Raw genomic sequence first — 15,395 nt, 5'->3', positions numbered from 1 at the left:
ATGCTGTAAATGAATGACTATTAGCAAAACAATATTGGCGCCTGTAACTTACAGGAAACCTTGTTCACCGATCCACGATCACCCGCTGAGAACACACATGTCTGGTATCCAAAACAAACCAGAGTGGCAATTTGCGACATACTGAATGTTGCATTCAAAATAAATTACCTGACTGCTAACCTCAGGTACCTTCTAATACTATAGGTCCTCTTGGTGCGCCACGTGCACCACGTGCGCTTCAAGTTTGCAAGGTCTTCTTGGAGTCATATAATCATATAATATAAAACAAATGAATGACTGGAATTATAGATGTATCCAGGGGTGTCCACGGGGTATAACGACCAGGTATGTGTACCTCTGCTACAACTTTCACCTCAAGAAATATCTATGAGCAGCTACACAAAAAATGCCCCACACAGAACAACAACGGACGCAATACAAAACAGTTTTTGTCTTGACTGCCCAGATGTGTACTTAATCAAATTCTTTTGGTTCCAAACAAATTATTTTTTGTAAACCAACGGCAAAAAGAAAACCATGACACACGTAACATGGTAAAAAAACAATTGTATATTTTTTTTGAATTTTTGTGTGCGATTTGTACTCTAGCCCTCGTGAATATACACACGATTAAAATCAATGTCGATATCCGTATACTGTTATGGCGGCCCTTCACATTGTCATTAACTCATACTGTTGCGGATCAAGTGTAGGCCAACGTAGCTGAACTTTTGCGTGCCTTGCGCACTATCATTTATCCGCAATAAATGCACCTGGAAAGAATTTATTTAACCCTCCGGTGAACACCACCATGACATGGTTTAAAAATATGGGAGAAAATAGATCCTTCTATCAGGGCACGCACTAGTTCTTCATTTGAAAGACCAATTTGCAATTATCGCACATTACAATTTTAACTGCACCATTCCGTCTCGCTTATAACATGAAATTGTTTTGTTTTTCCTTCTATGTTTGTCGAACATTTGCTTTCTTAATTATTTTGTCAGATTTTTTAATGTTTTTTTTTTCCTTTTCATTACCAACACCCGACGTACTCATGGCTGCATTCGTTCTTTTAACCAAATTGGTGTTGGCTTTACGGTGATTTATACGGCTGATGCGACCTGTCAAAAACTTTCACCTCCCATTGAGCATGACTGCAAACGGTGATTGTCCGTTAGGAAATCATAGGCTTCTGGTTCGATATTCATTGTGGTTTAATTAGTGTCCACTCCATTTTTATATTTTCATGTTATACATAGGTTTGATAGCCAGTATAAGATTGATCTTGGCGTTGTTCGCAGACCTCGCGGTTAGCGCACCAGTAATGGCAGATTAATTGTAGAACAAACTTCAGTTTGTGATGACTCCGGCAGTGATGTTCTTTAACCAAGTATAGACAGATGTAATTTATTAATTATCAAAACTAATAAATCAAATCATGTTTATTTTGCGAAAAAAAGCAACTACGCGTAAGAACAATATACAGAGTAATAAAATGGCATGGGCACCGATAAAGCCACAAAGGTTATCGAGTCAGGCGCCCATGTAAAGGTGATTTCCTCACGGAGAATCTAAATAATGGATAGTCTAAATGCAGCATTGCAAAGAACAACTTAAGTTTAAATCCTTACTTCACAATTTAAGTTTAGCTGATTATAACACTTTATTAGTATTATAGAATGACGAAATTGTATATTTCCGGTACAATTGATCGTAGTAAATTGTTTTGGTCATGTGATTTTGTTTCAGCCAATCACAAGCCCGAAAAAGTCCCTCCATTTTAAAACAACTATTTACCGGGTTCATGTTGTTGAAGCGGGATTTATGTTACTGTTATATTTAGAGATCAGCGCGTCTTGAGTAAAGTGTTTGAATTAAAATTCTGATGTATATTTGCGCAGTGTTAAACGTTTTGTGATGGTGATTAAATAACTTGTTGGCACAACATGCTAAATCGGTATCATAGCGTATACAAAAAGTATAGACTTTAAGACTTACAAGCAAAAGTATGTAATTTTTGTTTCCTATATGTGCTGCAAGTTGTGCAACCAACAAGTAAAGTTGAATTATAAATGTGTGTGTCTTATGGGCACATACATATCAAAATCGATACAGATGTTTTGTCTAAAAATGTTTTGCATTTCTGTCAGGAAAACATAGCCTACTTGCTTTTGCAATATAACCTTGCATTAGCGGATTATTGCAAATTGCAACCTAGTTTTATTTGAAAACATGGTAAATGATTGCTTGACTGTATGGATGTTTTATTTTTTATTCCCATGAAAGTTTGTTTGCCTACAGTTGCTTTCAATTTCAATACTTGTGTGATTGTAATTTATTTGATTTTTTGCTATTTGCAAGACTACTATGAGTGGAGAAAGCTTAACAAAGGATCAGTTGCGGGAGCAGTTAATTGCTAATGGTAGGATCAATATTAATCAAATTGTCACTATCTGTACCAACAATTAATGTTTACACTGTAATATTTGCACATATTCCACCACATATAAATGTATATTGTGTTAATTAGGTGTGACATTTAACAGTAATATGCAGTTGTTGTAACATGATTTTTTCCTCGAATAATTGCCTGAAATGTAAACAGTATTATATTATATTTACAAGGAATTCAACCTCCACCTGCTACAGCAAAAAAATCAGTGTTTGTCGAATTGTACAACAACAATGTCATAAACAGTCATGGCCAATTTTCATCGGATGACGACGTGCATGTTGTTTCATATTCTGGAAGGAGAACCAAAAAGGTGAGTTTGGTTGTACTTGTCCCGGTGATCAAGTTATGATTGTGATGTGAAACTCTTCTTAAATATCATGTAAGATTACTTGTATACAAAAAATTGAAAAATTAAATTCCAGTGCTCTAATTCTGCTATAAACCGACATTTATTTGCGAAATAAACACACTCATCAATGAAGACATTAACTTTGCTGCCACATACTTATGTTTTGAGTGAATTGCTTGAATTATCTTTGTTCTTGATATTTGTTGCAACTAAACATCTAAATGTTAGCATAGCGAGTATCAGTCAGGTAAAACAGCCATCTCAGTATAATTTGTCTTATGCAGAGTGTAATACAGTGGATATAAATAAACACACTTCTTAGGCTGCTGGTGATGCAACTATTTCCATGTCAACTATAGACGAGGCAGATGAAAATACTGTAACAGAAGGTAAACACAGAATGTGTTGACCATGTGAAGGGTTTTTTTTTTGGAAACTAACATTGTAATTCATAACATGTTGCAGTGCAGGCAATAGTAAAACCAGAGAGAAACCAGTCTAGAACAAGGTATGAAAAGTATATGCCCACTTTCTGGTGCAGTGAAAATAAGATGAAAGAGACAAGTGATGAGGTTATTTATTGCTTACTGTAATTCTACTTATCCAGGGTGACTTTTATGACAGTCACAGGGTTGTAAGCCTGTGTAAAAACCCCATGTGGTTGTTTTATGAGGTCAAACTAGGTCACAATCTTTGAACTTGAAGAAATATAGAAAACAATTTTTACTGTAATTAATCCATTGGTACTGTTATTGACTTGTACATGGAAACCTGATACAGCAGGTGTTTTCTTGCTATAGTAACAATAATTTATTTACTGAACTTTGAATTTATATTAATTCAACATTTAACATGGATTAAGTACTTTTAAAATCTTTTTGGGGGGTTGTGTTATGACCGTAAAGCTCTCCTGGCATTAAACTTACATCTCTATATAATTTATTGGTGAATTTTTCTTAAAAATCCAGGTGAAACTGTGCTGTAATTACTATTACCCAGATAGGATAATACAACAATTTCGATTAACTATCTTACCAGAAATACGATAGAAGATGTTAAGATTGTAAATTATTTTAGGTTCTGTCCTCATGTGCTAAACCAAACCTGAATTGCTTAGTTACATGTTTTTAGAACATTTGTAAGATTATTCGAAACTTTCTGTTACTTTCCAATTCCTCTAGAAAAGAGTGGAGAAACAAGCAGTTGAACAAGATGGAATCGAGGACCTAAACAGTTTGAGTAACACCGAAATAGCTGCTAAACTAAAAGAGCTCGGTGTAAAACCTGGACCAATTGGCCGTAAGCATTTGCTGTGCATTATTTGTACCTTATGAATAAATTATGGTTCTATAAAACAGGTAGTGTTTTGGGCTTTATATATTTATTTAAATAATAATTTTGATTTTGACCAGAGACTACAAGAAATGTCTACTTAAAGAAGCTGAGCAAGTTGCTGTCCAGTAACTCTGCAGAACAGGATGCTAACGCTAAAGAAGAAAAATATAGCGATGAAGGTAAAAAATGGTGTTGTTGGAACCCTTGAATGCCAAACAAATAGCGACTACATATGTATGCAGAAACTGAGGAAGAAGCTGTTCCAACAGTCCCAGTTACCAGAAGCTCGAGTCGAAGACGTACAATGTTGATTGCTGATAATCCTCCTCAAGTTTCATCTCGAAGAAGGTGAGTCTGATCTTTCAGCCATGTCTTTATTCTGGTTACTTTGTATTTGGTTCAAGGTAAATATGCCACCACTCGGTATTTATATGTAACTATTTTCAAGTGCTCCTTTCTGACTTGTCAATTATTATTTATTGACAAAATGTAAATTTAATATATTGTTATTGAAAAATGTTTGTTTTTCGATGGAAAAGCTCTGACACTTTGACTTGAGCAGTAAACCATGTTTTGTGTTGTGTTATGTGCAGTTTAAGTCTCTCCAATAGAACATCAATATCCAATGCTCCTGTAGTGAAAAGGTTTGAGCATGGTGTTTTGCACAATATTACTTTTTGCTCACCTGAATTTTGTCCATGTCCCTAAATAGCGTTATGCAATTATGCAATAATTTTAGTAGGAATGCGTGGGTGAATTGTGACTTAGTGTTTTGCAATTGCATGATGTTTATTGTTTGTCAAGTCTGATTTTGTCTTCAAAATACTACCAATATTAAAAGTAACCAATTTTGCCGTGCAGTAGCAGCAGCAGCATGAATAAACGAAGATCAATGGCAGCTTCAAACCAAGATGAGAACATTTCTTTGACTCAACCAACTTTGTAAGTAGAAGGATATTGGTTTTAACCACTTCATAACAACAAACAAAATCTTCACCAGTAAAAGTGAAAACATAAAAATTTGCGAAACTGATACTCGATTGAAAAAATTTATATTAATGTGATGTAATTTAAAATACAAGTTTAGTTGAAATACTTGATTATATTCTTTCAGCTACAAGTCCACTCCAAACCTTTCATACTTTTCCCCAAAATGGAAACCAACAAAACCTTCCAAACCCCGTAATGAGACTCTTGTAATTAAACCCAGCACTTTATCACCCATCCCTTCTATTATTACAGCCCCACCCAGTGAATTAACCCCTTCTTGGGTGAATGTTTCTTTGTCTGAGGTTGTCAATAAGTCCCTGACGCAGAGTAGTGACAGTGGTGGTTTCACCCTTGAAAAATTTAGTGATAATGAGGAGCCATTTGATATAGTGGACGAAGAGACCATTGCCGAAAGTTCATATAACAACACTGTCGTCCACAAGGCAGACGTTAGCCACTCCACCACACTAACACAAGAAAGCAGAATGTCCAAAAATTTGACCCCTGTAGAGAAACGTTCGAAAAATGGGATTCCACACAAGCCACCCAGTAAAATGGTGGGATTCTCTAGTCCAGAATTTGCAGCACATGCACGAACTTCTACCCGCTATGAAACCATTGTCTCCCCAAATCACCCTCCTTCCTCATATTTAAAACGTGCTCAGAATGTTTGGTAGGTGACTCACGTTTCCTGTACTGAATTGTGTGAGGTTGAAAAGCTGCACGTGTTTACTTTGTCACACTATTTTGCCACTGAATTTGATTTTGAGGTTAGAGTGAGTGTTTCTTGTGGTTGTGGTGCGTCCTCTTTCAAATTTTAGCAATTGCACATATTCTTCAATATGTAAATTAGCATGACCATTTTGGAAGTAACATATGTAAATTAAGTAATAATTCCAACACTCAAAATTACTGACAAGACTATCAAAGCCAATTACCAAATTAGCCAGCAGACATACAACGTCTGGATTGTAAAAAAAATTATGAACTGAAGTTGTACACAAAATATGCAGTCGGATTTGACACAACACTTCTAACCTAATCAATGAATCGGACAAGGTTTGCTTCCATAATCTCTTGTGGCATTCCTAAAATGCATTGGAAACGTATTTGGTTTTGTGTTAAGTGCTTTCTTAAATTTTGCAACATTTTCTGTAGTGGCAGTGCAACCAGGCGAAGACCGCTAAGAAAAACTACATTTGTCCCCAAGACACCAGAGAAAATCGAGATTTCTGAACAACAAAGTGTAAGTAAATTTACAAACCAAAATGGATAAACGTGGAAGAAACTACTAGCTTATTTTTTTAACAAGCTGCATACTTTTTTAATGTTAGGATGGAACACCGAAACCCAAGGAAGAAGAAAAACAACTTGTTCCGGAAAAACGCTGGATTCCACTTTGGGTTCAGGTTTGTTCATTGGTTTGCAAATGTGAAAACCGTACTTCTGCACCTGCATATATATGTAGTAGATTGCAATTATTTGTAAAGAAAAACTAAAACTGCATAGATAACAATGTTTTTGTCAGCAGATCATCATAACTCTCATCTTGGTTGTATTTTTCTACCTCGTATTACAATACCTGGAAGGTAACCCACCTTTGCCTTCCCTACCAAGCAACAGCGGCAAACAGTAGACTTGTTACTAGTTATCCGGTGTGTTCTTCACAAGCAAGCGCACCACGATCTCAGTAAAGCAGAGGTTTCCACCTATTTTTGTATGGCCTAACGTTTTCTATCTATTTTTCTTAATGTTGCTGCTACTGCCACCCAGGAGTTGTTTGTTGGCCATACACATAGTTCTTTTACCTTTAACCCTAGTTGATTCGTAAAGTTGACTCTTCATGTTGTGTTTGATGTAATGGACGTAATGTGTCAGTTAATTTTGGTTCCTGGTGATTTTTTTCTCCTTTTCATCAAGGTGAAATAAGTTAATTTGTGCCTCGTTTCGCTTGCTTTGCCTTAATTTCAAATCCACCAAGTTAGATATGTGTATATGGGTTTTCCATGTTTTTGTAGAAATAAACATTTTTGCAGGGTTACCATCATGATTTAGCGGAGGAGACGTTACATCATGGACTGAAAGTTTTCAGTGAGGTTAGCTGTTAAATTACATGAGGCGTCAATGCATATAGCACGCTGTCTGTCGGGGCCATATTTCAAACCAGGCACGTAAGCGAGATTTCATGAATGACCGGAAAAGCGGTGAAATATATCACCTAAACAAAGAAGGAAGTTGACATTCATTTAAACAAGCAATTTTCAAGGTGGAAACCTGATTGGCCAAAGATACGAGTTAGTCGGTTTTCACAAGCACATGGGCGATTGGTGAGTAAGACTTGTCACCAGTAGATCCGTATTCGATTTGTCCGGCAAATTTTTTCAAAGACGTTTATTTCAAGCATGGCGTTGTGTAGTTTGTAGGAAAATCACTTCATTTAAAACAGCTGAGATATTTTCACATGAAAATGTGATGATCCAAAAGCACTGAAACACCGGGCTTCCGAAGAGTTGCACTCCGAATTTTGTGACCGAAAAGATTTGAAGTCACTATTTCATGAAGTACGCCACTTCTTGGGAGTTTTGCCGGACGGAGACATATAAATGCAAGGTGTTCATGGCTTGTGGGCTAATGTTACAACTTAAAGCACAGGGGTGGCCAACCTCCCAAAAAAAATATGCTAAAAAAAATACAATGAATAAAAGTAGAAGGAGTGAAAAGTGTTTTTTCAGAAATTCTTGGTCATGTTTTTAGCAATTGCAGGTCCGTAAAATCAAGAAATACTTTCTCCAAGTGCAAATATCCACGAACTTTTTTTACGACTTTCACACAAGATTTATTAAACCGTATAAACAAAGGCTGCAAGTTATGTCAACTGAGTTATTTCAAAAACAGCCTACAACTTTCGCTTTAAAGAAGGTCTATTAAATTATGGTCCATATCCAACGAACGTTTGGCTGTGGTGGGTAACACGTATTGTAAATTCTACAGCAGGGTTACCCAATTTTTTTTTGCTTGCGACGCCTTATTATCGATCACTACTTCCCGCGAGCCACGACCCTTCAAGTTTGTAAATCAGCTAATTTTTAGTTTTGTAACAAAAAGATCACGAGTGATTCAACTTACGTGTCTGGAGGCGTATTTTTGCAAAAATAGTACTGTTAAATTTTCTAAAATCGAGATTTCAGAACAACAAAGTGTGAGTAAATTCACAAACGGAAGTGGTTAACGTGGACGAAACTACTAGTTTATTTATTTTTAACAAAAGCTGCATATTTTTTTAATTTTAAGATGGAACACCAACACCCAGAGAAGTAAAAAACTACTTGTACCAGAAAAACGCTGGATTCCACATTGGGTTCAGGTTTGTTCATTGATTTGCAAATGTGGAAAACGTACTTCTACACCTACATATATATATGTAGATTGCAATTATTTGTAAAGAACAGCAACTACAGCTGCATAGATAACAATATTTTTGTTAGCAGATCATCATAACTTTCATCTTGGTTGTGTTTTTCTACCTGAAAAAGGATCACGAGTGATTCAACATACGTGTCTGGAGGCGTATTTTTGCATAAATAGTACAGTTATATTTTCTATTTCGCGCGATATTCTTGGAGTCCTTGCGACGTATAAAATTGGTCGTGCGACCCTCCAGTTTGGGGCGTGTTCTGTAGGTTTTCTGTTCAAAAGTGTTTGGTTAGTGAAGTTGCCTCTGGAATCGAAAAAATAAGAAGTAAGTTAACTTGATTAATATTAAACACGGTACACACTTTTTCAAGCAAAAAGGGCAAGAAGTACTTCCTTTATATACTATAAACTTGGAAATTGCATGGAGGTGTTGACCCTATTACAATTTACGCAAAAAACGTAAACGTTAATTTGCATATGAACATCATGCATGTGTATTGTGGTAGTATTTCATTAAAAAAAAAGTTTCCAGAATGTGTAAAAATGAAGTACAACAGTTTTGCTTGATTTTTTTTATCGCTAAAAGCGAAAGAATTACAAAGAAACCTTAGTGTGTTTTTACAAAGAAACCTCGGTGGTCGACGAAGTCGCCACGCGCTGTGCATACCTACAAATACGTTATGTTAGGATTTTTGTCTGCTGTTGTGAATCGCCTCGGGGTAGAGGCCACACTCAGAACCTGCTTGATGACTTGTAGCGCCACAATTATCGCGCCGAACACAACGTGATGGAAACAATAGCAGATGCTTTTAACGAGACTTTAACGTTTCCTTTAGTCATTAGCCAAACCTACAGCGGTGAACAGATCATTTGTATTGGGATTTTCCGTGTATGTTTCAAGTTGCAGAACAGCAGCGTTAGTACTTGGGCAGCAACAGAGTAGTTTCCAAATTAGCGTGGACAATTATAAGTTTCGCCGACTCTTTTTGGTGGCGATTTACAGCTGCGGTCATGGCTTTCTACGTATGATGAAGGTGCTTCTCCATACCCTAGTTAATCGCGTTATGCCCGGATTTGTGTCGGCTGCTGTTTACGTTCAAGTTTCAATCACACGTCATTAATTTGTCATGTGATTGTGTGTAGTTACTAGGGGACCAACGAAAGTGTTTGGTTTTATCGACTGTGATTGTATGTGTTCGTTATTGCAAGTTAGTGTTCTCTAAAAGCTATGGATCGCTATTTGGAAATATGCCTGTATCTAATGGTTGCCTCACTCACAAGTTTCTACACCAGAACCAATGCACAAGAACCAAGTGTTGTTGAAGGTACGTTGAAAAGTATGTGGGGAGCCGTAAAAATACGTTGCAAAGTGTTTTATTTTGGGGGTGCCGCAAATCATAAAAAATTGGTAATAGTACTGTGATGGCATATAACTTAATTTCGTTCGTGTCACTGTGTGTATACTTCCAAGACAAGCGGTGATATGCAGCTGTAGGCCTAACTATAGTTTCATAAATTGATCAAGCCATAACACGCACCCAAATTATTATTGCATACGCAGATATGAAGCAGCTGATCACGTGTGGAGTCGGAAAAATGACAATGAAATGCCCCGATCGAAATTCAGTTAACGTGGAGAGCGCCTTCTCGTACAGAAATGATCCAAAAACTGTAAAATGCGGCCCAGCAGATCCGTTGTCCCGCATCCGGGCCATCTGTGTCGGTCAGCAACACTGTGAGATAACAGTGAACAGTGACACGCTTGGTGTTGCCGTTGACGAGGAAGGGAGTAGATGCAAAGATGGCGACGACTGTGTGAAAGTCGAATACCGCTGTCTGCCGGGTAAGCAGATGTACTTTTTGACAATAAATTAGCACTAGGTAATGTCACTATGAGGCACTTTTATAAATTTAGTTGTTGGCCCACTTACTGAGACCTAAACAAAAAAATCTTTTCTTTGATAGTTTGCAATGTCATAAAAAAATGTGTTTGAAGTTTCAGCAAAGAAATAGTTTGTGATGTCATAACTGAACATAGAATTCAACTCCACAATCTACATTCAATATAAACAGGATTGCATATTTCTACCTTTTTAAGGATTTGTGTTGATTTCCGCGAGCAATATTTGTAAAATATGAAAGTGCTTACTTTTAAGATAGATGCGTATTTTGTGTATTTAGTTTTTATTGATTCGGTTTGTTGATTAATTTGGAAGACTATGGCAGTTGAAAGTAACCATTTTAGGCCTACATTAAATCTTGCAATGAGGAATGTTCAACAAGTTGTGACATTTTACGTCATCTCACTGCAGCGTGTTTATATTTGATGTAGAACCGCTTTTTATTTTGTATCGAACCCCTTAAGAGGTTCGTGATTTAAAAACGCGCTCTTAATCAGCAAAAAATTATGCAGCAAAGACAAATTTGTTTTGCATTTCTGAAAGGATTTATCAATGTGATGGACAAGGTTGGTGAAACAACACCAGTTTCTGAATTTATTGTTGACACATAAACGTAAAATATCAGGTTAATTCATCCTGATATCATTGGTCTCATAACAGGTGTAAATGCTGAACTGTCCATATTTCTCAGCACCCCCTTTACAATTGCAAACGCCCCTGGGGGACGATAGTGCCCACTCTGAAAACCATTGGTCAGATGGTAACCATGTGTGCATGTCTATATAACACCTGTGATCTAGGGCTTTTCGCGTCCAAGCCAGCTAAAACTTTTTTTTTCAGATTGTGACAAACCCACAATGACGAAGATTGGTATTACAGTCGTCGGCCAATCGTATTCCGTCAATTCTGTTGTAACACTCCAATGTAAAAAGGGGTTCGCCCCTTTCGCTAACGGTCAACGTATCGGCGAGTTGCGATGCGAGGAAAACGGAAAATGGTCTGGAAAAGACGTCAATTGTCGCGGTATGAATTTCAGTGTTCTCATCTTGTTCCAAAAAATTCCAGGTGTGTAAATGTGGAGACGTTTTTGTAGATATGGACGAATGTTCGGAGCCTGGTTCAAATTTGTGCGATCGACATGCGGACTGTTTCAACAACTTTGGCAGCTACACTTGTGTTTGCGGGGAAGGGTACGAAGGAAATGGATATTCCTGCAACCCAGCTAACGTCGAGAGAAAGTGGATCAAGTTGTACGAAAGTAAGATGTTTTTCGTGTTATCCAAACGGATCGTGAACCCAAACATAAGGAATTTTTTTGTTTTGACTTTAAAGCAAAACTAAAAGGGATTTCTTTTAAGGAATAAAAATATTACTTGTATATCTGTAACGGTTTTTATCGCTGTTTTCATCTGGTATAGACGACACACACGACCTGCAGACAGACAAGGCATGTGGCGGCAGCGTTTTCGAAAACAACGGTGTGATAGTATCTCCGAACTATCCTGGTCTATACCCGAGCAGATCGAGTTGCCAGTGGGTTGTAACCGTAGCACCAGATCACACCATCCAACTTACCATCCTTGAGTGAGTGATGAGTGTATGGAGACCTGGCGTATTGAAGACATTCAATAATTTGTTTTCCAATAATCCTGATACCAAACCGACTGACTTATATTGCTGAAAACTTAGACATGTTTTATTTATCTATAGTTGTTTGTTCTCAGAATTATGAGTAAATCCGTAAATAGTGTTCCTAATTTTGCAATGTAAGATCCTAATATTCAGGTCCCACGACCAAGTTTTGATATACGTTACCACAGAAATCGTGCAAGACTGGTCGTCAGAAGAAAGTGGTCACTAAACAATTGACCAAACGGCACATATGAAATACTGATACCTTGAGTAGATTTCGACTGCAAAGACTTTCGCGAAACTGTTGCCAATCTTTCATTTTTAGATTTGAACTGGAAGGGCCATTGGCGGAGCAAGGTTGTGTGCAGGATTATCTCTCGATCTACAACGGCGCAGAGAAGGACCCAAGTAACTGGTTGGATACAATGTGTGGGGTACAATATTATCGACAACTAAATTCGTCGGGAAATCAAATCAGAATCGAATTTGCCAGTGACGGTGAAGTCGAAAAATCGGGATTTAAACTCCACTTTAAAGCTTTCAATCTCTATTCAAGTAAGAAAATATTTTGTGACGTCACGTCTTGTGGCCCCTAAATACGAATAACGTCACCGTGGAATTCAAGGAGCGCATTTTGTAGTTTCTAATTTCCATGCCGCATTTTTAGTTTCTAAACGTATATCGTAGTCGTAAGTTTTGCAATTGCGGCATGGAAAAATTTAAGGCTTTCAAAACACGCCATATGGCATCTTTGATTCGTTTTACGCTTGTATGTACATATTTTCTAACGCTTATATGCTGTGCATAAGTATGCGTAATCTTTAACTCTCGCTTTTTTGTAGCTTGCCGAAACTTCGTCGGGACTCCTTATGAGGGCGTAGTGATATTAAAAGGTTCCAGAAATGATACGGTCGAAGCCGGCACCGTCGTCACTCTGGGTTGCGATGAGGGATACAAATTATTTTCAACCTCCCAAGTTCGCATTTGCGAGAACGACATGCGCTGGAACGATAGCTACAATCCATGTGAAGGTGTTTATCCATTTTCGCAGAAAGCTTATGTGTATCGTTGGGTGTGACACTAAACTTTTTGCTGCATTCCAGCGGTTCAATGCCCGCCACCCACTCCGCTCAACACTACAGTGTATCTGAGAGACGTTGGAAAATTTAGGTATAACGGGCTTCCCGCCACTTACAGATGTCCAGTGGGCTATGAGTTTGCCAATGTTCCGGGCGCAAAAACAGAAATTTTTTGCAACAAGTATGGACAGTGGAGCAACGAAAACGACACCGTGTTTCCAGTATGCGAAGGTACAGCGCACGGTGCAAGTGTTATCTTGAATTTTTTCTATCTAGTTTTTAAACCGATAGAGCATCTTGAAATCGAGATAACCTTGCGTCAAGTAAAAAGGCATATTTAGAGGGCTAACTACCATATCAGACTTGGCAATTAGAACGTTAGTAGAACTTTTTACTGCTTGGTTGTGCTAGCAAACAAGTTGACACCAAGTCAACGAAGTAAGAAAAAAACTGCCAAACAGTGGTGGGTGTCGACGTACGTGAAGGTGGTAGTTAGTGCTAGTTAATCCACGACGACACTCGTTCACATGTAATTACTCCGACCGTTGTTTACGCCTTTCTGCCGTTTTCAGAAACAAGTTTAGGGAAGGGTTGTTGCTGTAACCCGGGATTTTCAGATAATTAAAGTTCTAGAGCGAGTTCGCATGAAGTACAATTTTTATCGTATTTTCAGAAATTGCCTGTGACGTCACGAGTAGTCTGCAGCCGCCGCAACACGGAACCTGGAGTCTTTATAACAAGACTGGCTACAACATCCCGGTCAGCACAAACGCCACAGTTCCCTACGGTTCCTTCATTTTGTACGCGTGCCACAAAGAGTACTCGATGGTTGGTGAACCCAAGCGAACGTGCGTGGGCAACCCGTCCTACCCGTGGTCGGGTAAAGCAATCATTTGTGAGGAAGGTAAGTCAAGCTTCAAGCATTGAAAACTTATTACGTAGTATAATTGTGTTGATAATATGGCCATGACATGATTTTTTACTATGGGAAGTGTCCAGAACCCGCGGCCATTTGATAGCTGTTAATGTTGTTTTTGCAGTTCCTGTAATCTATTAAAAATATACCATTTCCGTTTGTATATCGTCTACAGTTTGCAATGTATATGTTTGTACGTTGGTAATATTTTTGTATTTACCAACGAGTAACACCGGGCACCACTTGTTTTCCACAGACAACGGTATCATGGGTCTGAGCAACTTCCAGATAGCGCTCATCGTGGCCATCATAAGCGGCGTGATCGTCCTTGTCATCGGTTCTGCGCTCATATACTGCTGCGTGCGAGGCAAACGGCAAGACTCGAGGCAGTTTCAGAAGCGCAAGCACCAGTATAGAGTTGATAGAGGAAGGTTTGACAACGGAGCAACTATGTCCAGCATTGGTGACTTTGTCTATACTTATCCGAGCGGCAAGAACTTAAAGAACAATTCGGCTGTTATCGGAAAGTCATACAAGCCGACCAACAACGGCACCCAACAGCAGGCGCTGTCGTCAAATTACAGCCAGCCCTATTACTTACCTTCCACCATGCAACCCGTTCCAGCGCCGTGGATAAACACCGAAAGGTCTTCCCAGCCACCAGTGGGACAAACCGGCCTTCAGAGGGGACATACAAACTACAGTGCCGCACATGGCATCGACAACCAGGCGTTTGAGTTTTCTGTCAATTCGCCACACAGAAACCATCGAATTTCGTCGCGATAGCATCTTGGGATTGGATGCAAATAAACCTTTCGGCACCTCTGGGTTGCCAACTATAATTTGCATCAGTCAATGTTGACTTTAAAAGGCGCCTGTATGTTTCGCTCAGCTTTGCAGTGTTAATAAAACAAACACAAAAACGGGAATGGTTGGGGTATAATGAATGATCATATTTTAAGATCATCTGATTCTTATTAAAATAAATTCAGTGCCATTAGACACGAAAATTCTCACAGAAAATACCAAATAAGTAAACAGTGCTATCAATTCAAACGTATGGCGATGTTCAATTCCTTTCCACCTTATATATATATAAAATAAAACATGCATCCCCTGCCGTAGATAGGCAAAACATAACGTCTCCGTTATTCTATTATATGTTTCCCCGCAAAAAATATGTTTGCAATCACTCGGCTGACTGAACACCATTCCATACAATTGCTTGCACGATGTCAATTGTCACGTTTATCTCGCAAGGCAATGCTTTTGGGTACCCAGGACAATGCAGAATTCGTCTATTCCGTAAAAATGTGTCAGA

General features: G+C 38.2%; 2 protein-coding genes across 2 annotated transcripts; both read left to right on the top strand.

Moving 5' to 3' along the window:
- The first annotated feature begins 2,286 nt into the window (after positions 1 to 2,286).
- Positions 2,287 to 7,164, top strand: LOC145903723 (uncharacterized). Its single transcript, XM_082991853.1, has 11 exons — positions 2,287 to 2,425; positions 2,629 to 2,768; positions 3,989 to 4,106; positions 4,220 to 4,321; positions 4,385 to 4,490; positions 4,736 to 4,786; positions 5,004 to 5,084; positions 5,257 to 5,805; positions 6,291 to 6,378; positions 6,467 to 6,541; positions 6,664 to 7,164. The coding sequence occupies exons 1-11, from the start codon at positions 2,371 to 2,373 to the stop codon at positions 6,766 to 6,768; spliced, it is 1,470 nt and encodes a 489-aa protein (XP_082847979.1). The 5' UTR covers positions 2,287 to 2,370; the 3' UTR covers positions 6,769 to 7,164.
- Positions 7,165 to 9,694: 2,530 nt separating this feature from the next.
- On the top strand, positions 9,695 to 14,961 carry LOC145908795 (CUB and sushi domain-containing protein 3-like). The gene is made up of 10 exons (XM_082996129.1): positions 9,695 to 9,871; positions 10,108 to 10,389; positions 11,288 to 11,470; positions 11,541 to 11,705; positions 11,866 to 12,031; positions 12,405 to 12,634; positions 12,922 to 13,110; positions 13,183 to 13,389; positions 13,832 to 14,062; positions 14,331 to 14,961. The coding sequence occupies exons 1-10, from the start codon at positions 9,775 to 9,777 to the stop codon at positions 14,858 to 14,860; spliced, it is 2,280 nt and encodes a 759-aa protein (XP_082852255.1). The 5' UTR covers positions 9,695 to 9,774; the 3' UTR covers positions 14,861 to 14,961.
- Positions 14,962 to 15,395: the final 434 nt, after the last annotated feature.

The sequence above is a fragment of the Ascidia mentula genome, chromosome 1 (genome assembly GCF_947561715.1).
Source record: "Ascidia mentula chromosome 1, kaAscMent1.1, whole genome shotgun sequence".
In the NCBI taxonomy this organism is placed as follows: Eukaryota; Metazoa; Chordata; class Ascidiacea; order Phlebobranchia; family Ascidiidae; genus Ascidia; species Ascidia mentula.
This window is presented reverse-complemented; position numbering and strand designations above follow the sequence as displayed.

Coding starts and splice junctions, on each gene's coding strand:
- LOC145903723 (XM_082991853.1), top strand. CDS start 2,371: ATGAGTGGAGAAAGCTTAACAAAGGATCAGTTGCGGGAGCAGTTAATT. Junction 5,085..5,256: donor TCTTTGACTCAACCAACTTT/GTAAGTAGAAGG, acceptor ATATTCTTTCAG/CTACAAGTCCACTCCAAACC. Junction 5,806..6,290: donor AAACGTGCTCAGAATGTTTG/GTAGGTGACTCA, acceptor CATTTTCTGTAG/TGGCAGTGCAACCAGGCGAA.
- LOC145908795 (XM_082996129.1), top strand. CDS start 9,775: ATGGATCGCTATTTGGAAATATGCCTGTATCTAATGGTTGCCTCACTC. Junction 11,706..11,865: donor GTGGATCAAGTTGTACGAAA/GTAAGATGTTTT, acceptor CATCTGGTATAG/ACGACACACACGACCTGCAG. Junction 12,032..12,404: donor ATCCAACTTACCATCCTTGA/GTGAGTGATGAG, acceptor TTTCATTTTTAG/ATTTGAACTGGAAGGGCCAT.